This window comes from Bos indicus, chromosome 5, assembly GCF_029378745.1.
Source record: "Bos indicus isolate NIAB-ARS_2022 breed Sahiwal x Tharparkar chromosome 5, NIAB-ARS_B.indTharparkar_mat_pri_1.0, whole genome shotgun sequence".
NCBI classification, from domain to species: Eukaryota; Metazoa; Chordata; class Mammalia; order Artiodactyla; family Bovidae; genus Bos; species Bos indicus.
The window spans coordinates 4,967,211-4,989,894 of record NC_091764.1 but is presented as its reverse complement, the minus strand read 5'-3'; the positions used below and the strand labels follow the sequence as shown (position 1 = coordinate 4,989,894).

Genomic DNA, 22,684 nt, shown 5'->3' with positions numbered 1-22,684 from the left:
GCCACTATGGAGAACAGTGTGGAGATTCCTTAAAAAACTGGAAATAGAACTGCCTTATGACCCAGCAATCCCACTGCTGGGCATACACTTGAGGAAACCAGAAGGGAAAGAGACACGTGTACCCCAGTGTTCATCGCAGCACTGTTTATAATAGCCAGGACATGGAAGCAACCTAGATGTCCATCAGCAAATGAATGGATAAGAAAGGTGTGGTACATATACACAATGGAGTATTACTCAGCCATTAAAAAGAATACATTTGAATCAGTTCTAATGAGGTGGATGAAACTGGAGCCTATTATACAGAGTGAAGTAAGCCAGAAAGAAAAACACCAATACAGTATACTAATGCATATATATTGAATTTAGAAAGATGGTAACAATAACCCTGTATACGAGACAGCAAGAGACATTGTTGTATAGAACAGTTTTTTGGACTCTGTGGGAGAGGGAGAGGGTGGGATGATTTGGGAGAATGGCATTGAAACATGTAAAATATCATATATGAAACGAGTCGCCAGTCCAGGTTCGATGCATGATACTGGATGCTTGGGGCTGGTGCATTGAGACGACCCAGAGGGATGGGATGGGGAGGGAGGAGGGAGGAGGGTTCAGGATGGGGAACACATGTATACCTGTGGTGGATTCATTTTGATATATGGCAAAACCAATACAATATTGTAAAGTTAAAAAATAAAATAAAATTTAAAAAAATAATAAAAAAAAATAAAAAGAATACATTTGAATCAGTTCTAATGAGGTGGATAAAACTGGAGCCTATTATACAGAGTGAAGTAAGCCAGAAAGAAAAACACCAATACAGTATACTAATGCATATATATGGAATTTAGAAAGATGGTAATGATAACCCTGTATGCGAGACAGCAAAAGAGACACAGACGTATAGAACAATCTTTTGGACTCTGTGGGAGAGGGAGAGGGTGGGACGATTTGGGGGAATGACACTGAAACATGTACAATATCATATAAGAAACAAATCACCAGTCCTGGTTCCATACAGGATGCTTGGGGCTGGTACACTGGGATGACCCAGAGGGATGGTACGGGGAGGGAGGTGGGAGTGGGGTTCAGGATGGGGAACACGTGTATACCCATAGCAGATTCATGTTGATGTATGGCAGAACCAATACAATGTTGTCAAATATATATATATATATATATATATATATATATATATATATACACACACACACATAAAATAAATAAATAAAAGATTGGAAAATGTAAAAAAACAAAAAAAAAGTCCATTCTGCCTTGAAAAAAAAAGAAAAAAATTTTAAAAATTAAAAAAAAAAAAAAAAGAATCTTCTCCAGCACCACAATTCAAAAGCATCAATTCTTCAGTGCTCAGTTTTCTTTATTGTGTAACTCTTACATCTGTACATGACTACTGGAAAAAACCATAGCTTTGACTAGATGGAGCTTCGTCGGCAAAGTGATGTCTCTGCTTTTAATATGCTGTCTAGGTTTGTCATTGCTTTCCTTCCAAGGAGCAAGCATCTTTAATTTCATGGCTGCAGTCACTGTCCATAGTGATTCTGCAGGTAAAGAATCCACCTGCCAATGCAGGGGAAGGAGGCAGCAGAGGATGATGGTTACATAGTATCACCAACTCAGTGGACATGAATCCGAGCAAACTCTGGGAGATAGTAGAGGACAGAGGAGCCCTGCATGCCACAGTCCATGGGTTTGCGAAGAGTTGAACACGATGTAGGGGCAAACAACAGCATAGTTGCTTTACGATGTTGTCTTAGTTTCTGCCATACAGCAAGGTGAGTCAGCTGTATGTTTACATATATCTTCTTCTTTTTGGATTTCCTTCCCATTCAGGTCGTCAAAGAGCATTGAGTAGATTCCCCGTGCTGTACAGTAGTTTCTCATGCATTAGCTATTTTGCACACGGTGTCAAGAGTGTATATGTCAGTCCCAATCTCCCAATTCCTCCCACCACTGCCCCTTTCCCCCTTGGTATCCATACACTTGTTCTCTACATCTGTGTCTCTATTTCTGCTTTGCAAATAAGATCATCTATGAAAATAAAGATAAACAAATGGTACCTAATTAAACAAAAGGCTTTTGCACAGCAAAGGAAACTATACACAAGACGAGAAGACAACCCTCAGAATGAAAGAAAATATTTGCAAATGAAGCAACTGATAAGGTATTAATCTCTGAAATATACAAACAGCTCAATATCACAAACCCCAAACAATTTTTTTACTTGCAGTATGACATGAATATGGAATCATACATAGCTCATAATTGGAAAGATTGATGAGCTATTACAAAGTGAATACACCTAGATAACCACAGCATAGGTCCAGAAAGTCCTCTGGTATACTTTTCTAGTGACTAACTCCTCTTTCCTCTCCAAAGGTAACCACTATCCTGACTCTAAGCGTAGATTAGTTTTGTACAGTTTTGAACTTTATAGAAATGGAATAATTTAATATGCATTTTTGTGTCTGTCTTCTTTTGTGGCACCACATCTTTTACAGTTTTTAAATTATCTCTTCTCTTCACCCCCTTCACTCAGTCCTCAAACAGGAATTTATGCTTATCCTTAAAAAGTAACTTTGTACTGGGAACTCGTCTGCTCTGAGAATCAAAAATTTATACTTAAAATAAGTCTTTGTCTTGAGAACCAAAAGACTGATGAAGGAAGGAAAACATGTCGGCTGTAAATCACAATTAGTTTGGACATTGATTCAGGTATTACTTCTGAGTGAGTCACTATTTAATAATAACTAGTAAAAGGAGGTAAAAGGGAAGCAAACACAACTAAGAACAATATGCCAGTCGATAGCATTTTGGGTGTAGCAGCGTACGATCTGTTATACCTTACTCCTTCTAGTCTTTTAGACTGAGAGAAAATAATCAGTGACAAAGGGAGGGATCATCTGGAATGAAATATGATCATTTATGACAAATGCTTTGTATCATCAAACAGCAGCAATCAAATTTTATCTTCTAACATTGAGCCTCCAAATTTAAAATTATAATGAATTTCTGGGAACTTTGTTTTCCAAAGAAAATGCCCTGATTATTTTGTTTCCTGTTTTCTTACGGCAGAGGTTGTTTTCACAAGTATCTCCTTGACACATAGAGCAGGGTGTTCCATTCGTGTAAGGGGACATATTTGGATAGTTTCCTCTGTAAAAAAAGAGACACAGTGATTAGCTAAGTAGTTATTAGTGTCTCTAATTTTGTTATGCATTATGCAAGTTGTTTTGGTCCCTAACCATGAATGTTGACAAGGAAAATAACAACAATGTAGGTCCCAATTTTGTACTTTTTTCTTTACAAAAGAAACTATAAACTATTAAAGTAACTATTAAAATTACTCTTTGGAGGGTGTCCCCAATCCTTCTAGCAGTTATATTCTTGAATATTCTCTAGGACACAAATAAATGTGAATGCAATATAATTATGTATGTAACAGCCATAGAGATTTTGCTATAAACACTAATTATCTCTTGATTTTTTAATGGAATAAGGAAGTTTGAATTGCTCATGAAAACATATGTTTTATAGTTTAATTTAAAAGCACAGTATTATAGTATTTTGAGATACACCAGAAAGATTTGGCAGTTATGTTGCCGAATTTTCAGTAATATAAGCTGAAACACGCTAACAAGGCTCTCTTTTTTCTTTTCCCACTTCCATGTTTGTGGAAGACTTTAGAAAGTGTTACTTATCCAGAGTACACAAAGAAAAACATAAGAACATGAATCGTATTCTTTTAAAGAATATGCCGCAATTTATTTATTCATTCAACTGTTGATGGACATCAGGTTGTCCCAGTTTGGGGAAATTACTAATAAAGTTACTATGAATATTTTGATCATTCAGACATGTCTTTATATGGACATACATTTTCTTGGATTTATACCTAGGAATGGAATGAATAGATCACACAGTAGGTGCATATTTAACTTTTAAAGAAACTGGGACAAAGTTTTTTATAAAACAGTTGTAGCACTTTATATTTACACCAGAAAGTGTGTGAGAATAACAAATGTTTAGCCATTCTGATTATTGTGTAGTGGTATTCACTGTGGTTTTAATTTTGTATTTCTCTAATGATTATTGATTTTTTAGCAATTTTTTTATGTGCTTATTTGCCATCTATGGATCTTATTAATCTTTTGTCCATTTTTCTATTGAGCTTTTGGTTTTCCTAGCTTTTAAATCTTTTTAAAAAAATTAATTTATTATTTTAATTGGAGGCTAATTACTTTACAATATTATAGTGGTTTTTGCCATACATTGACTTGAATCAGCCATGGGTATACATGTGTTCCCCATCCTGAGCCCTCCTCCCACCTCCCTCCCCATCCCATCCTTCAGAGTCATCCCACTGCACCAGCCCTGAGCACCCTGTCTCATGCATCGGATCTGGACTGGTGATCTATTTCACATATGATAATATACATGTTTCAATGCTATTCTCTCAAATCATCCCACCCTCGCCTTCTCCCACAGAGTCCAAAAGTCTATCTTTATATCTGTGTCTCTTCTGCTGTCTTGTATATAGGGTCATCATTACCATCTTTCTAAATTCCATATATATGCATTAGTATACTGTATTGGTGTTTTTCTTTCTGGCTTACTTCACTCTGTATAATAGGCTCCAGTTTCACCCACCTCATTAGAACTGATTCAAATGCATTCTTTTTAATGGCTGAGTAATATTCCATTGTGTATATGTACCAAAGCTTTCTTATCCATTTGTCTGCTGATGGACATCTAGGTTGCTTCCATGTCCTGGCTATTGTAAACAGTGCTGTGATGAACATTGGGGTACACATGTTTCAACTCTGGTTTCCTCGGTGTGTATGCCCAGCAGTAGGTTTACTGGGTCGTATGGCAGTTCTATTTCTAGTTTTTTAAGGAATCCCCACACTGTTCTCCATAGTGGCTGTATCAGTTTGCATTCCCACAATGTAAGAGAGTTCCCTTTTCTCCTCTCTAGCATTTACTGTTTGTAGACTTTTTGATAGCAGCCATTCTGACTGGTGTGAGATGGTTCTAGGTATTAAATCTTAAGAGTTCTTCCTACATACTTCGTACAAGGTCTTTGTTTCACAAAGACTTTCTTCCAGTCTGTGGCTTCTCTTTTCATTTTCTGACCAGTATGTTTGAATAGTGGTCGTTTTTAATTTTAGTGACATTCAAATTACCAAGTTATTCTTTTATGGATCATGCTTTTTATGTGGTAGCTAAAAAATCTTTGGCTATCTGAAGGTCACAAAGGTTTTATGTTTTTTTCAAAAAGTTTCACAGTTTTTGCCTTACAATTGGATCTATGATCCATTTTTAATTAATTTTTGTAGATTGTATGTTTTGTAAATCCAAGTTTACTTTTGTTTTTTATATGTAAGTGACAGAGCACCAGTTATTGAAAAATCTTTCTTATGTTGCATTGCCTTGTACATTTTTGAAAAGTCAGTTGAACATATGTGGTCAACCACGTGTCGGGTTATTTTTGGACTCTATATCCTATTCCACTGATCTATTTGTCTAACTTTACATCAATATAACTATATCATGATTTTAATAATTCATGAAAACAATAGTGTTACCTACTTCAGATTTGTTCTAGTTGTTTTAACTATTCTAAGTCCTTTGTATTGCCTTATGAATTTTATGATCTGTTTGTCAGTTTCTACTACAAAAGCCTGTGGGATTTTTATTGGAATTTTATTGAATGCATAGTTCAATTCAGTGAAAAATTACATCTTTACAATCTTGAGTCTTTTAACCCATTAATTAGGTGTAGTGCTCTAGTTATTGTCTTTGTTGTTAATAATTTCTCTCATGACTATTACATAATTTTTAGTATATTAGGTTTTCATGTCTTCTGCCAGATTTATCCCTAAATAATTCATATTTTTGATGCTATTATAAATGGTATTGTTATTTTAATTCAATTTATGATTGTTCATTGCCAGTATGCACATGTAATTGTTTTGCATATTGATCTTGTACACTGAAAAATTGCTAAACTTACTTATTAGTTGTAGAAGAGTTTTTATAGATTCCACTGAATTTTATATATAGAACTAGAGACCAAGAAGTCAGTAAAGAATGGTCATATCTGGCTTGTGGTCTGATTTTGTGCAGTCAGTGAACTAAGAATTGTTTTTTTAAAATTATTTTTATTTTAAGGGGTTATTTAATTCAAAACAGAACAAAGATGAATATGTAGCAGAATGTATGTATCATGCAAAGCCTAATATATTTACTGTCTAGTACTTTACAGAAAATTTTTTTAGTACTGGTATAATGTTACATATAGGCTTTTCATAGATAAACTTTATTAGATTTAAGACATTCCCTTGTATTTTTAATTTACCAAGAACTTTCATTAAGAATGAATGTTTGACATTTTCTCAGTCTATTGAGATCAAATAATCTTTATTTATAGGTTGATTAATATGGTGAATTACACTGATTTTAGAATATTAAAACAGCCCTATTACTGGAACAAACTCCCTTTGGATAAGATGTATGATTCTTTTATTATATTGGGTTCAGCTGCTAAATTTTGTTTAGAATCTTTGTACCTATGTTCATAAGAGATATTGAATAAGATCTAAATAGATATTTCTCCAATGAAGAATGCAGATGACCAACAGGAACATGAAAAGATGCTTAACATTGCTAATTATTAGAGAAATGCAAATCAAAACTGCAATGAAGTATCACTTCACACCAGTCAGAATGGCTATTATCAAAAATCTGCAAACAATAGAAGCTGGAGAGGGTGTGGAGAAAAGGGAATCTTCCTACAGTGTTGGTGGGAGCAAAAATTGGTACAACCACTACAGAGAGCAGCACAGAAGTTCCTTAGAAAACTAGAAACAGAGCTTTCATATGATCCTACAATCCCACTCCTGGGCATATACCTGGAGAAAACCATAATTCAAAAAGATAAGTGCCCTGCAGTGATTTTTGCAGCACTATTTACAATAGCCAAGACATGGAAGCAATGTAAATGTCCATCAACAGATCCATGCATAAAGAAGATATAATCTATATCTATATCTATCTATCTATTAATGTCTGTCTATCTATATATCTGAATCACTTTGGGGGGCAACTGAAACTAACACAACATTGTAAATCAGCTATACTTTAATAAAAAATTAAATTACTTCTGTACAGATTAGAAAAAAAGAGAGATTTCTCTGTAGTTTTCACTTTATTTCTCCTTTGTAATTTGTGTGTCTTGAAGGACTATTGTTAGCTATAAAATATGCAATATCTGATATTAACATAGATCCTGCTAACTTTCTTTCTATGAATGTTAGCATAGTAAAACTTTTCCCATTCTTTTACTTTTAATCTACTTGTGTCTTTTAATTTAAATATACTTCTTGTAGGCAGAATGTAACTGGTTCTTGATTTTTATCCTATCATCCAGTCTTTTTCTTTTTATTTGGATATTTGTATTTACATTTGATGTGATTATTAACATAGATTTAAGGCTATCAGATCTTATTTATTCTATTTGTCTCATCTGTCCTTTGTTCTTTTTTTTTTCCTTTTTCTGCTTTCCTTTGGATTAATGGAATTTTTTTTTTTTAGATTTAATTTTACCTGCTTTGTTGGCTTATTTGATTTTACTGTTGTTTCGTTATATGAGTAGCTACTTTAGGGTTTATAGTATGCATCTTTTACTTATCACAGTCAAGTTAATTCCTCTTAACATCTCTATTTTCTCCTCTCAGCCTTTATGCCATCATTATCACAGATTTTAACTTTACCTATGTTATAATCTTTACAATACATTTCAATTATCTTTGGTTAAATAATTATCTTTTGAAAGGCAAAAATAAGGAGAAAACATCCTATGTATTTACCTATATAGTTACCATTTCCAGTGGTTCAAACATCTTTATATCACTTTTATTTTTGAAAAAATATCTTCACAGAATATAATGTCCTTAGACAACAGGTTTTTTTTTTTTTTTTTCCTTTCAGTATTTAAAGATATTTCTGTCTTCTCTCTTGCATTGTTTCCAGTGAGAAATCTGGAAATCCTTATCTTTGCTCATCTGTATGTAACACATCTTTATTTTCTGATTGCTTTTAAGATTGTCTCTTTATTATTGGCTTTGAAAGGTTTCATTAGAAAGTGGTCCTTAAGTATGCAAAGTTTTGGGCCATATTTCTTCAAAAATTTTTCTGTCCCTTCCTCATTCAGGAAATCAATTCCCTTTAAAGTTATGTCACAGCTAACTGATGCTCTTTTATATCACTTTTTTTTTTTTTTGCTTTTTCGGATTCTTTTTTCCCTCTGTGTATCCTGCCTTGGGTGGTAAAAATAAGTGTTCTACAATTTCTCTGGTATTTATAAAAACTGTACTCTACCCCAAACTTTTAGGCCATCTATTTGTCATTCTTGTTTTTACTTGTTACTGAGAGGGAATGGGAGAAAATACAAAAAGAGGTATACACATTTGTATCTCTCCATGGCAACTTTCACAAATATTATGACCTTTTTGCCAAACCTGTATATTTATTCTTAGCCTATATTTTAATCTTTTCTGCATTTTATTTTTACATTTTGTTAAAGAGTTGGATTATTAACTGACTTAATCTTATTCCTTGTACAGATATGCTGAATTTGAGGTCCAGAATTTTATTTTTGGATACTCCCATTAGGCTTTTGTTTTATTTTATTTAGATATGCAATTTCCAGCAAGGCAGCCAAAATTTTATGGTACTCTTTTCTTAGAAGAATGTGCCTCTCACTCTCAATCATTTAAATCATTTACTCATTCAAGTTATATTAGCATCTGCCAACCTATTTTGTGTTCAGTATTTAAATATTACTGTGGCAATGTATTTTATAATATCTATTTTCTTACTTAAGAAATGATCTCCATCATTTCCTCTCTCAAGATTAAATCATTCATGATCAGCATAATTTTTCACACATTCTCTTTTATCTCTTTTTTTTGATTAGAATTATAGAGGGAGACTGTGCTTATGAAAAATATACTTGTGTCTTTCATATAGCATCATACTTTTGGAAACAATCATTTAACATATATTTCAACTTAAAATATTTTTAAAGCAAAATAACTTACGCAGGTGCATAGTTACATACAAGTAGTGCACTGTCAGGGCTCCCAAGATTTGGACAAACTGCAACTGCACAACCAACTTTATATGAATAGGCCCAAACTACCTATAAAGAAAGGAATTTTAAAATAAAATATGCAAAACGACTCTACACAATCAGCACATTATGGGAACAGGCGTAATTTTTGCCATGCTACAAAAAAATGAATATACTTAAATATTTATTGTCTGTTTTTTCCTTAATTTCTAAGATTCAATTTAATTTGTTAAAGCTGCATTCATGAGGCTAACTAGGTTTTCCTCACTGACTGTTTTCATAAATCAAAGTGTCATGGCTCACTGATCCAGGATCGCCCAAAGCAGATGATCCTCCTTCTTATGAATTGTCAGAAGGTCAATGGTAGCCTAGCTGCTACATCATAATGCCTATGTTCATTCACTTCACCTCATCACATGATATGCATTTTATCATCTCACGTCATCACAAGAGGAAGAAAGGTAAGTACAGTATAATAAGATATTTTGAAAGAAAGTGAGGTCATAGTCAGGTAACCTTTATTAAAGGATATTATTATCATTGTTCTAATTTATTAATAGTTATTGTTACTCTCTTGAATGCATGTGTGCTAAGTCACTTCAGTAGTGACTCTTTGGACTGCAGCCTGCCATGCGATTTCCCGGGCAAGAATCCTGTAGTTGGTTGCCATGCCCTCCTCCAAGGATCTTCCTGACCCAGAGATTGAACCCACGTTTCTTACATCTCCTGCATTGGCAGGTGTGTTATCACTAGTGCCACCTGGGAAGCCCATTGTTAATCTCTTACTGTGCTTAATTTATACATTAAACTCCACCATAGGTATATATGTGTAGGAAAAACATAGTAGGGTTTGATACTATCTGAAGTTTCAGGCATTTACTGTGTCCTTTACAGATAAGTGGGAAGAACTATTGTATTGAATTCTGCTTCTTAGCAGGATACCTGACATTTGAGTCCATTATCTCAGTTTTCCCATCAGAAGCCAAACCACATTCTTTGCAAACATCGATCCTGAGAAGAATTTCTGCTCTTAAACAGCGTTCTGTTATTGGACAAAGAATGATTAGAAGGGAGGCAGGAAACTGCTAATTTCTCTGTTCTGTGCACCTCTGAGAAAAATGACTTGTTTTAAGACACTATATGTTCATTCAACTTGAGAAGATGAGTCAGTTTGGAGAATAAAGCTGGCTTTTTCTGTTGCCTATAGGGGCCTTTCTAAGAGTTCAGTGCCATGTCTAGGATTAGTTTAGCTAAAAAGTGACTTCCTCTTCTCATCAAAAACTCTCACCCAAAATTACCAAAAGAATTGGAAAATGATAGGAAATAATGTTTTTCGAGATACTGAACATCAGGCAACAATGAGTGATGCCCCTGAGAGTTGGAGGGAAAAGATGGCTCAGCTTATTGTACTGAGTGAGTTTCCAGGCTGTGGCTGGGGGTTAGGGTGGTGGAGAAGCCAGGAGAAGCTTGACTGAGTCACAGAGTTGAACGACAGAGCTGAGTGTCTGGGGAGACCAACAAGCAGGGGTCCAGGGGGGGTGAAAATCTTCTAGGGACACAACTGTGGAGGTCTGTAGGGGGTCCTCACCATCAGTTCATCAGAGCGCTAATCACAGCACACATGTGAAAAAATCACCCCTGGCCTGGAAAGGCATTGCCTATAAAAACTAGAGGGAGGGATACAGAAGCTTACACAGGGCCAGCAATTGGAATAGTGGGCCGGTTCCCACTAGTAAGACTGGAAAATTTCATAATTTCTGGGGCCATCCAGTACAGTGTACAGAAGAAACCTGCCTCACTGATGAGAGAGAATTAGCTCAAGACTAACTACTACTTTAATTCTATCTAACATGTTTCAAAAGCAGAAACCAAAAGGGACAGACAAATTCCAAATAACCATATCCCAGAAGACCGTTAAGAATACTTCTAGGTATATAAATAAATCCAGCATTCAACATTTACAAACTTGGCAAGATTTACAAACTTGGAAATATACCCAGCATGAAAAGAAGCAGGAAAATTTAACCAATAATGAGGAAGGAAAGTCAGTCAACTGTGGGAAAACTTCAACTGGCCTTCTACATGGGCAACTGGGCTCTGGGAAGAGAAGAGTTAAAGATAGATGGACATAGTTTTAAAAGAATGACTACAATGGAATATTACTCATAAAACAGAGTGAATTTGAGTCAACTGTATATTAGCACATATATATGTAATCTAGAAACATGGTGCTGATGAGCCCATTTGCAGGGCAGCAATAGAGATGCAGACATACAGGACAGACTTGCGGACACAGCAGGAAAAGAAGAGGGTGGGACGGATTGAGAGAGCAGCACTGAAACATGCTGCTGCTGCTGCTAAGTTGCGTCAGTCGTGTCCGACTCTGTGCGACCCCATAGACAGCAGCCCACCAGGCTTCCCTGTTCCTGGGATTCTTCAGGCAAGAACACTGGAGTGGGTTGCCATTTCCTTCTCCAATACATGAAAGTGAAAAGGGAAAGTGAAGTCGCTCAGTCGTGTCCGACTCTTCGCGACCCCATGGACTGTAGCCCAGAAGGCTCCTCCGTCCATGGGATTTTCCAGGCAAGAATACTGGAGTAGGGTGCCATTGCCTTCTCCGAGCATTGAAACATATGCATTAGCATATGTAAAATAGTTAGTAGGAAGTTTTGCATAACACAGGGACCTCACCCCGGTGTGCTGTGACAACACAGAGGACTGGGGTGGGGATTGGGGTGGGAGGGAGGATCAAGGGGAAGGCAATTATGCAGACTTATGGCTGATCTATGTTGCACAATGAGACCAACACAACACTGTAAAGCAATTATCCTCCAATTAAAAGATAAATTTTAAAAATGGCTAACATTTTTCCAAATGTAATTTAAACTATAAACCTAAACTGCCAAGAAGCTCAGTAAACTGCAGCACAAGAAACATGAAGAAAACTGAAAATTTTTGAATTTGCTTGAGACTTGTAATAAAGGAAAAAATTTAAGGCAGTCTGGGAAACCAAGACACATTACATACAGAGGAATAAATAAAAGAATTACAGTAGATTTCTTGTTGGAAACAGTGCAAGTGACATGATAATGGAGTAAGATTATTAAAGAAAAAAAACTTATTACATAAAATTCTATTCCCAGTAAAAATATCTTCCAAATGAAGGTAAATTTTCCAGATATTTAACAGAAACTCTAAAGAAAGTGCTAAAAATTTGTCTTATGATTAAAATATGCATATGTAAGAATTAATAAAATCTGAGATATTTACCTGTGTATAATGGCCACAAACTTGGGAACATGATCTTGTATTAAAATCATAAAATTTTCTTTCATCATACCACATATTAATAGCAAATTTTGCTGCAGATATGGTTAATGGACCAAGCCAGAGATTTTCTCCAGCATATTGAAACGTTGGATGGCATTTAAATGATTTTGATGAACAGGAATTGTGGATGAATTTGCACTTTTTTGCCCATGCTTCAGCAGTCTTAGCTAAAGCTTCATCCCAACTCTGAAAGATAAAAATAATTTACATTGAACTGTGTAGATTTGTCTGGGTTAAAGTTATTCTAATGACTATAATAAATTAATTTTTATGTAATTGTTTTTACTGAAACAGAGTTTTTAGTATTTATTATGTTCACAATTATTTCTATTTGGTTCTGTTTCAGAAGCAATTATTTAGTACCCACTGTATGTCAGTTCATTTTTGTACTTGCACCTAGCAGATGGCCTGGTCCAGTGAGACACTCAAAAAATGCAACTGAATGTGATTTAAAGAAGTTGGAGTTCACAGTCTAGTAATTGAAGAAGGTTACACAGACATATCATAAGTAAACTATGAGAATACATAATTAAAAAGAGAAAAAGTCTCTTAGCACACTAAGAATAGAATTTCCTTAATTTGATCAAAAGTATCTACAAAAGAAAACCAAAATCCTACAATAAGCATTAATATATAGTGGTAAAATATTGAAAGCTTTCCCTTAAGATTGAGAATGAAATACAATGTCTCATTATTTCTGCTTAAAATTGTTCTGGGTTTAGGCAGTGTAATAAAAAGGGGGAGATATAAATATATAAGACAAGATATAAAGTGTATAATGATTGAATTTTTGCATTATTTACAGATGGCATGCCTGGGTACATAGAAAATTCAAATGAATATAAAAGCAAACTTATAAGTAGTAAATTTATCAAAGTTGTCAGATACCAGGAGGAGGAATAGATACAAAATTGTATTTTCATATACATTCCAGAATCCAATAGCTTCAAAAATATCAAATATATATAATTAAATCTAATAAATAATATAAATAATTATCTACAAACTGAAAACTACAAAACATTGCTAAGAGAAATATTAATAGACAAATAAACGGAGAGATATTAAATATTCATGGGCTGGAAGATTCCATACATACTTAAAAACATTGAATGTATTTCTAACGAAAATCTAAGTAGGTTTTTGAAGGGGTTGCAAAATGATTATAAATTATTTATGAATTCAAAGAACCTACAATAGTGAGTTCAGTTCAGTTCAGTTCAGTCGCTCAGTTGTGTCCAACTCTTTGTGACCCCATGGACTGCAGCACGCCAGGCCTCCCTGTCCATCACCAACTCCCAGAGTCTACCCAAACCCATGTCCATTGTGTTGGTGATGCCATCCAGCCATCTCATCCAATGTCGTCCCCTTCTCCTCCTGCCCTCAATCCTTCCCAGCATCAGAGTCTTTTCAAATAAGTCAGCTCTCCACATCAGGTGGCCAAAGTATTTGAGTTTCAGCTTCAACATCGGTCCTTCCAATGAACACCCAGGACTGATCTCCTTTAGGATGGACTGGTTGGATCTCCTTGCAGTCCAAGGGACTCTCAAGAGTCTTCTCCAACACCACAGTTCAAAAGCATCAATTCTTCAGTGCTCAGCTTTCTTTATAGTCCAACTCTCACATCCATACATGACTACTGGAAGAACCATAGCCTTGACTAGATGGACCTTTGTTGGCAAAGTAATGTCTCTGCCTTTTAACATGCTCTCTAGGTTGGTCATAACTTTCCTTCCAAGGAGCAAACGTCTTTTAATTTCATGGCTGCAATCACAATCTGCAGTGATTTTGGAGCCCACAAAAAGAAAGTCAGCCACTGTTTCTGCTGTTTCTTCATCTATTTGTCATGAAGTGATAGGACCAGATGCCATGATCTTAGTATTCTGAATGTTGAGCTTTAAGCCAAATTTTTCACTCTTCTCTTTCAGTTTCATCAAGAGGCTTTTTAGTTCTTCTTCACTTTCTGTCATAACGGTGGTGTCATCTGCATATCTGAGGTTATTGATATTTTTCCTGGCAATCTTGATTCCAGCTTGTGCTTCTTCCAGCCCAGCATTTCTCATGATGTACTCTGCATATAAGTTAAATAAGCAGGGTGACAATTTACAGCCTTGACGTACTCCTTTTCCTATCTGGAACCAGTCTGTTGTTCCATGTCCAGTTCTAACTGTTTCTTCCTGACCTGCATACAGGTTTCTCAAGAGGCAGGTCAGGTGGTCTGGTGTTCCCATCTCTTGAAGAATTTCCCACAGCTTATTGTGATCCACACAGTCAAAGGCTGTGGCATAGTGAATAAAGAAGAAATAGATGTTTTTCTGGTACTCTCTTGCTTTTTCAATGTTCCAGTGGATGTTGGCAATTTGATGTCTGGTTCCTCTACCCTTTCTAAATTCAGCTTGAACATCTGGAAATTCATGGTTCACGTACTGTTGAAGCCTGGCTTGGAGAATTTTGAGCATTACTGGCATGTGAGATGAATGCAATTGTGCAGTAGTTTGTGCATTCTTTGGCATTGCCTTTCTTACGGACTGGAATGAAAACTGACCTTTTGAAGATGGCGGAGGGATAGGATGGGGAGACCACTTTCCCCCCCACATATTCATCTACAGATCATTTGAACGCTGAGCTAATTCCACAAAACAACCTCTGAACCCTGGCGGAGGACACAGGGCACCCAGAATGGCAGCCCATTTTATTTGAAAGCAGTAGGACAAAAAATCAAAATAGAGACAAATTAGGGATGGAGACCTGTTCCAGGGAGGGGTAGTGAAGGAGGAAATGTTTCCAAACACCAGGAAACCCTCTCACCAGTGGGTCTGTGGGGAGTTTTGGAATCTCAGACAGCAACATAACCGGGAGGGGGAAAAAAAAACAACACTTCACAGATTAGGTGCCTAACTGCAACTTCCAGCGGAGAAGTAGGCCAGATGCTTGCCAGCAAGTAGGCCAGTCTGCCACCAGCAAGCAGGGGCTGAACAGGGATGCGCGGGCTGCATTGCTTACGGTAAGGACCGGGCCTGAATGCCCTGAGGAACATTTGAGGGAGCTAAGGGAGATAGCAACCCAAACTCTGGGATAGCCAGAGAGAGAGAGAAAAAAAAAGAGAGAAAAAGAGAGAGAACTTTCCCATGAAAAGCTCTAACCTAAGGCACTGCCGGCCCACTCACAGAACAAAGGACTGAGCGAATACCAGGGGAAAGCTAGCTGGCTGTGGACCGGCCCATGCCCCGGCAGAGGCAGAGAGGCAGGCGGGCAACAGCCAGAGCTAGGGGGAGAAGGGCAATCTCAGCCCCAGAGACAGCATCCCCTACCAAACTGCGAGCAGGCTCCCGGTTGCTAACCAAGTCTTCCTGGGATCCTGGACGGTTGGAATCTGCCAGGTGGCTTGCAGCCAGAGATCAGCATCCCAGAAGAGACACACAGAACACCAGAGACGGCACTCCTGCTGCGCACCCAGGAAACCAAGCAGCTGGCACCGGGGAGGTGATAAGACGCACCACCCACCTGGGGAGAGTGGGCTCACCAAGCACCTGGTAGCCTGAGATGCTTGGACCTGGGAAGGGCATAAAACTCAGGTCCAACCGAGTTTGTGCTTTTGTGGAGTACCCAAGAACCTGAACCTGAGCAGTTTACACCTGAGAAGCGTACACAACCCAGGGCCCACTTGAGATAGTTCCCCTGCAGGGAAACCTGGAACCTGGGCAGTTTAGACCAGGAAAGCACACACGCCATGAGCAGGGGCAAATCTAGTGTGGCCCAGACTCTGTGAGCAGTCCCCACACATGCCAGTGATATTTGTTTGCAGTGTTCCGCCCTCCCCACAGCACAACTGAACAAGTGAGCCTAAATAAGTGACCACTTTCACCCCCTTGTGTCAGGGCGGAAATTAGACACTGAAGGGACTTGCAAACAGAGGAAGCCAAAATATAGAAGAGGGAACTGCTTTGGAAGGTGCAACAGATTAAAACACTGTAGTTAACACCGAATACCTAGGAAGGGGCCTATACACCTTGAGAAGAAGTATAAGCTGGAACAAGGAACTATCTGAAAATGAACTGAGCCCCCATAGCCCTCAACAGCTCTAGAGAAATACAGTAAAATAGATATATATTGCTAGTAACATGTTTAATTTAAAAAATTTTTGTTTTATTTTTATGTTATTACTCCTTTAATTTTCATTTTTATAACCAACTACTACCTTGTAAAAAAAAGACCCTATTTTTAAAGCAAATTTCATATATATACTTTTATAATTTTTGTGATTTTGTTTCATTTTTTTAATATTGTATTTTTGAGAGTCTAACCTCTACTCTAGATTTTTTAAGCTTTGCTTTTTTGGTATTGGTTATCAATTTTGTACCTTTAAGAATTCAATCTTCGGTACCCATTTTTACTTAGGAGTGTGATTACTGGCTTGACTATCCTCTCCCCCTTTTGACTCTCCTTTTATCTGCCAGGTCATTTCTATCTCCTCCCTCTCCCTTCTCTACCCAACTCTGTGAATCTCTTTGGGAATTCTGGGCTGTGAAGAACATTTAGGGAACTGACTACTGGCTAGATCTGTCTCTCTCCTTTTGATTCCCCCTCTTCTCCTCCAGGTCACCTCTATCTCCTTCCTCCCTCTTCTCTTCTTTGTGTAACTCTGTGAACCTCTCTGGGTGTTCCAGACTGTGGAGAGCACATAGGGAATTGATTACTGGAAAGATTGCTCTCTCCCCTTTTAATTCCTCCTCTTCTCCTCCTGGTCACCTCTATCTCCCTCCTCCCTCTTCTCTTCTCCATGTAACTCTGTGAACCTCTCCAGGTGTCCCTCACTGTGGAGAAACTTTTCATCATTAACCTAGATGTTTTATCATCAGTGCAGTATGGATGGAGAAGTCTTGAGGCTACTGTAAGAATAAGACTGAAAACCAGAGGCAGGAGGCTTAAATCCAAAACTTGAGTAGTCCAGAAAACTCCTGACTCCAAGGAACATTAATCAAGAGTTCATCCAAAAGCCTCCATACCTATCCTGAAACCAAGCTCCACCCAAGAGCCAACAAGTTTCACAGCAAAAATACCAAGTTGATTCTCCAAATGCAGGAACATAACCCTAAGCATTAAAATACAGGCGGCCAAGTCACACTAAACCCACAGACACCTCAAAACTCACTACTGGACATTTCATTGCACTCCAGAGAGAAGAGATCTAGCTCCACCCACCAGAACACTGATGCAAGCTTCCCCAACCAGGAAACCTTGACAAGCCACTCGTCCAACGCCACCCACAGGGAGGAGCTTCCACAATAAAGAGGTACCACAAACTTCCAGTATAATGAAAATCCACCCAAAACACAGCAATATAAACAAGATGAAAAGGCAGAGAAATATTCAGCAGGTAAAACAACATGATAAATGCCCACCAAACCATACAATAGAGGAGGAGACAGGGAGTCTACCTGAAAAAGAATTCAGAACAATGATAGTAAAATTGATCCAAAATCTTGAAAACAAAATGGAGTTACAGATAAATAGTCTGGAGACAAGGATTGAGAAGATGAAAGAAATGTTTAACAAGGACCCAGAAGAAATAAAAAAGAGTCAATCAATAATGAATAATCCAATAACTGAGATCAAAATCACTCTGGAGGGAACCAACAGTAGAATAACTGAGGCAGAAGATAGGATAAGTGAGGTGGAAGATAGAATGGTAGAAATAAATTAAGCAGAGAGGGAAAAAGAATTAAAAGAAATGAGGACAACCTCAGGACCTCTAGGACAATGTCAAACGGCCCAATATTTGAATCGTAGGAGTCCCAGAAGAAGAAGGCAAAAAGAAAGGCCATGAGAAAATACTTGAGGAGATAATAGTTGAAAACTTCCCTAAAATGGGGAAGGAAATAGCCACCAAAGTCCAAGAAACCCAGAGAGTCTCAAATAGGTTAAACCCAAGGCGAAACACCCAAAGACACATATTAATCAAATTAACAAAGATCAAACACAAAGAACAAATATTAAAAGCGGCAAGAGATAATTAACACACAAGGGGATTCCCATAAGGATAACAGCTGATCTTTCAATAGAAACTCTTAAGGCCAGAAGCGAATGGCAGGACATAATTAAAGCGATGAAAGAAAAACCTCCAACCCAGATTACTGTACCCAGCAAGGATCTATTCAAATATGAAGGAGAAATCAAAAACTTAACAGACAAGCAAAAGCTGAGAGAATTCTGCACCACCAAACCAGCTCTTTAACAAATGCTAAAGGATCTTCTCTAGACAGGAAACACAGAAAGGGTGTATAAACTTGAACCCAAAACAACAAAGTAAATGGCAACGGGATCATACTTATCAATAATTGCCTTAAAGGTAAATGGGTTGAATGCCCCAACAAAAAGACAAAGACTGGCTGAATGGATACAAAAACAAGACCCCTATATATGTTGTCTACAAGAGACCCACTACAAAACAAGGGACACATGCAGACTGAAAGTGAAGGGCTGGAAAAAGATATTTCAGGCAAATGTAGACCAAAAGAAAGCAGGAGTGGCAATACTCATATCAGATAAAATAGACTTTGAAATAAAGCCTGTGAAAAGAGACAAAGGACACTACATGATGATCAAAGGATCAGTCCAAGAAGAAGATATAACAATTATAAATATATATGCACCCAACATAGGAGCACCACAATATGTAAGGTAAATGCTAACAAGTATGAAAGGGGAAATTAACAGTAACACAACAATAGTGGGAGACTTTAATACCTCACTCACAACTATGGATAGATCAACTAAAGAGAAAATTAGCAAGAAAACACAAACTTTAAATGATACAATGGACCAGTTATACCTAATTGATATCTATAGGCCATTTCACTCCAAAACAATGAATTTCACCTTTTTCTCAAGTGTACATGGAACCTTCTCCAAAATAGATCACATCCTGGGCCATAAATGTAGCCTTGGTAAATTTTAAAAAATTGAAATCATTCCAAGCATCTTTTCTGATCCCAAAGCAGTAAGATTAGATGTAAACTACAGGGAAAAAGAAAAAAAAACTTAAAAATACAAACATATAGAGGCTAAACAACACGCTTCTGAATAACCAACAAATCACAGAAGAAATCAAAATATGCACAGAAACAATGAAAATGAAAACACAAAACCCCAAAACCTATGGGACTCAGTAAAAGTAGTGCTAAGGGGAAGGTTCATAGCAACATAAGCGTACCCCAAGAAACAAGACAAAAGTCAAATAAATAACCTAACTCTACCCCTAAAGCAAAAAAAAGAAGATATGAAGAACCCCAGGGTTAGTAGAAGGAAAGAAATAATTAAAAGTAGGGCAGAGATAAATGAAAGAAACAAAGGAGACCATAGCAAAAATCAACAAAGCTAAAAGCTGGTTCTTTGAGAAGATAAATAAAACAGACAAGCATTAGCCTGACTCATCAAGAAAAAAAAGGGAGAAGAATCAAATCAACAAAATTAGAAATGAAAATGGAGAAATCATAACAGACAACACAGAAATACAAAGGATCATAAGAGACTACTATCAGCAACTATATGCCAATAAAATGGACAACTTGGAAGAAATGGACAAATTCTTAGAAAAGTACAGCTTTCCAAAACTGAACCAAGAAGAAACAGAAAATCTTAACAGACCCATCACAAGCACGGAAATTGAAACTGTAATCAGAAATCTTCCAGCAAACAAAAGCCCAGGACCAGATGGCTTCACAGCTGAATTCTACCAAAAATGTAGAGAAGAGCTAACACCTATTCTACTCAAACTCTTCCAGAAAATTGCAGAGGAAGGTAAACTTCCAAACTCATTCTATGAGGCCACCATCACCCTGATACCAAAACCAGACAAAGATGCCACAAAAAAAGAAATCTACAGGCCAATATCCCTGATGAACATGGATGCAAAAATCCTTAACAAAAATCTAGAAAACAGAATCCAACAAGATATTAAAAAGCTCATATTGTGACCAACTGGGCATTATCCCAGGGATGCAAGGTTTCTTCAATATTCACAAATCAATCAATGTGATACACCACATTAACAAATTGAAAGATAAAAACCATATGATTATCTCAATAGATGCAGAGAAAGCCTTTGACAAAATTCAACATCCATTTATGATAAAAACCCTTCAGAAGGTAGGAATAGAAAGAACATCTGTTCAGTTCAGTTCAGTCGCTCAGTTATGTCTGACTCTTTGCGATCCCATGAATCTCAGCATGCCAGGCCTCCCTGTCCATCACCAACTCCCGGAGTCCACCCAAACCCATGTCCATTGAGTCGGTGATGCCATCCAACCATCTCATCGTCTGTTGTCCCCTTCTCCTCCTGCCCTCAATCTTTCGCAGCATCAGGGTCTTTTCCATAGAGTCAGCTCTTCGCATCAGGTAAGCCCACAGCAAACATTATACTCAATGGTGAAAAACTGAAAGCATTTCTCCTTAAATCAGGAACAAGACAAGGCTGCCCACTCTCACCACTACTATTCAACACTCTCACTGTTCGCAGATGACATGATCCTCTACATAGAAAATAAAATAAAAAGTAAAACTCTCACTGTTTGCAGATGACATGATCCTCTACACAGAAAACCCTAAAGACTCCACCAGAAGATTACTAGAGCTAATCAGTGACTATTAAAATTGCAGGATATAAAATAAACACATAGAAATCCCTTGCATTCCTGTAACTAACAATGAGAAAACAGAAAGAGAAATTAAGGAAGCAATTCCATTCACCATTGCAACAATAGAGTGCCTGATGAACTACGGAATGAGGTTCGTGACACTGTACAGCAGACAGGGATCAAGAACATCCCCATGGAAAAGAAATGCAAAAAAGCAAAATGGCTGTCTGGGGAGGCCTTACAAATAGCTGTGAAAAGAAGAGAAGTGAAAAGCAAAGGAGAAAAGGAAAGATATAAACATCTGAATGCAGAGTTCCAAAGAATAGCAAAAAGAGATAAGAAAGCCTTCCTCAGCGAACAGTGCAAAGAAATAGAGGAAAACAACAGAATGGGAAAGACCAGGGATCTCTTCAAGAAAATTAGAGATACCAAGGGAATATTTCATGCAAAGATGGGCTCGATAAAGGACAGAAATGGTATGGGCCTAACAGAAGTAGATGATATTAAGAAGAGGTGGCAAGAATACACAGAACTGTACAAAAAAGATCTTCATGCCCCAGATAATCACGATGGTGTGATCACCGACCTAGAGCCAGACATCCTGGAATGTGAAGTCAGGTGGGCCTTAGAAAGCATCACTACGAACAAAGCTAGTGGAGGTGATGGAATTCCAGTTGAGCTATTTCAAATCCTGAAAGATGATGCTGTGAAAGTGCTGCACTCAATATGCCAGCAAATTTGGAAAACTCAGCAGTGGCCACAAGACTGGAAAAGGTCAGTTTTCATTCCAATCCCAAAGAAAGGCAATGCCAAAGAATGCTCAAACTACCGCACAATTGCACTCATCTCACACGCTAGTAAAGTCATGCTCAAAATTCTCCAAGCCAGGCTTCAGCAATATGTGAACTGTGAACTTCCTGATGTTCAAGCTGGTTTTAGAAAAGGCAGAGAAACCAGAGATCAAATTGCCAACATCCGCTGGATTATGGCAAAAGCAAGAGAGTTCCAGAAAAACATCTATTTCTGCTTTATTGACTATGCCAAAGCCTTTGACTGTGTGGATCACAATAAACTGTGGAAAATTCTGAAAGAGATGGGATTACCAGACCACCTGACCTGCCTCTTGAGAAATTTGTATGCAGGTCAGGAAGCAACGGTTCGAACTGGACATGGAACAACAAACTGGTTCCAAATAGTAAAAGGAGTACGTCAAGGCTGTATATTGTCATCCTGCTTATTTAACTTATATGAAAGTACATCATGAGAAACGCTGGGCTGGAAGAAGCACAAGCTGGAATCAAGATTGCTGAGAGAAATATCAATAACCTCAGATATGCAGATGACACCACCCTTATGGCAGAAAGTGAAGAGGAACTCAAAAGCCTCTTGATGAAAGTGAAAGAGGAGAGTGAAAAAGTTGGCTTAAAGCTCAACATTCAGAAAACGAAGATCATGGCATCTGGTCCCATCACTTCATGGGAAATAGATGGGGAAACAGTGGAAACAGTGTCAGACTTTATTTTTTTGGGCTCCAAAATCACTGCAGATGGTGACTGCAGCCATG

The 22,684-nt window shown here is 37.4% G+C and overlaps 1 protein-coding gene across 1 annotated transcript in view; it reads right to left on the bottom strand.

Moving 5' to 3' along the window:
• GLIPR1L1 (GLIPR1 like 1) overlaps positions 1-22,684 on the bottom strand; it is a 42,761-nt gene that overhangs the window by 13,008 nt on the left and 7,069 nt on the right. Inside the window, exons 2-4 of the mRNA XM_019960000.2 lie at positions 12,425-12,670; positions 9,123-9,223; positions 3,089-3,174 (exon numbers count right to left, since the gene is read on the bottom strand). Of these exons, the coding sequence (XP_019815559.1) occupies positions 3,089-3,174; positions 9,123-9,223; positions 12,425-12,670 (433 nt within the window). The remainder of the gene's footprint in view (positions 1-3,088; positions 3,175-9,122; positions 9,224-12,424; positions 12,671-22,684) is intronic.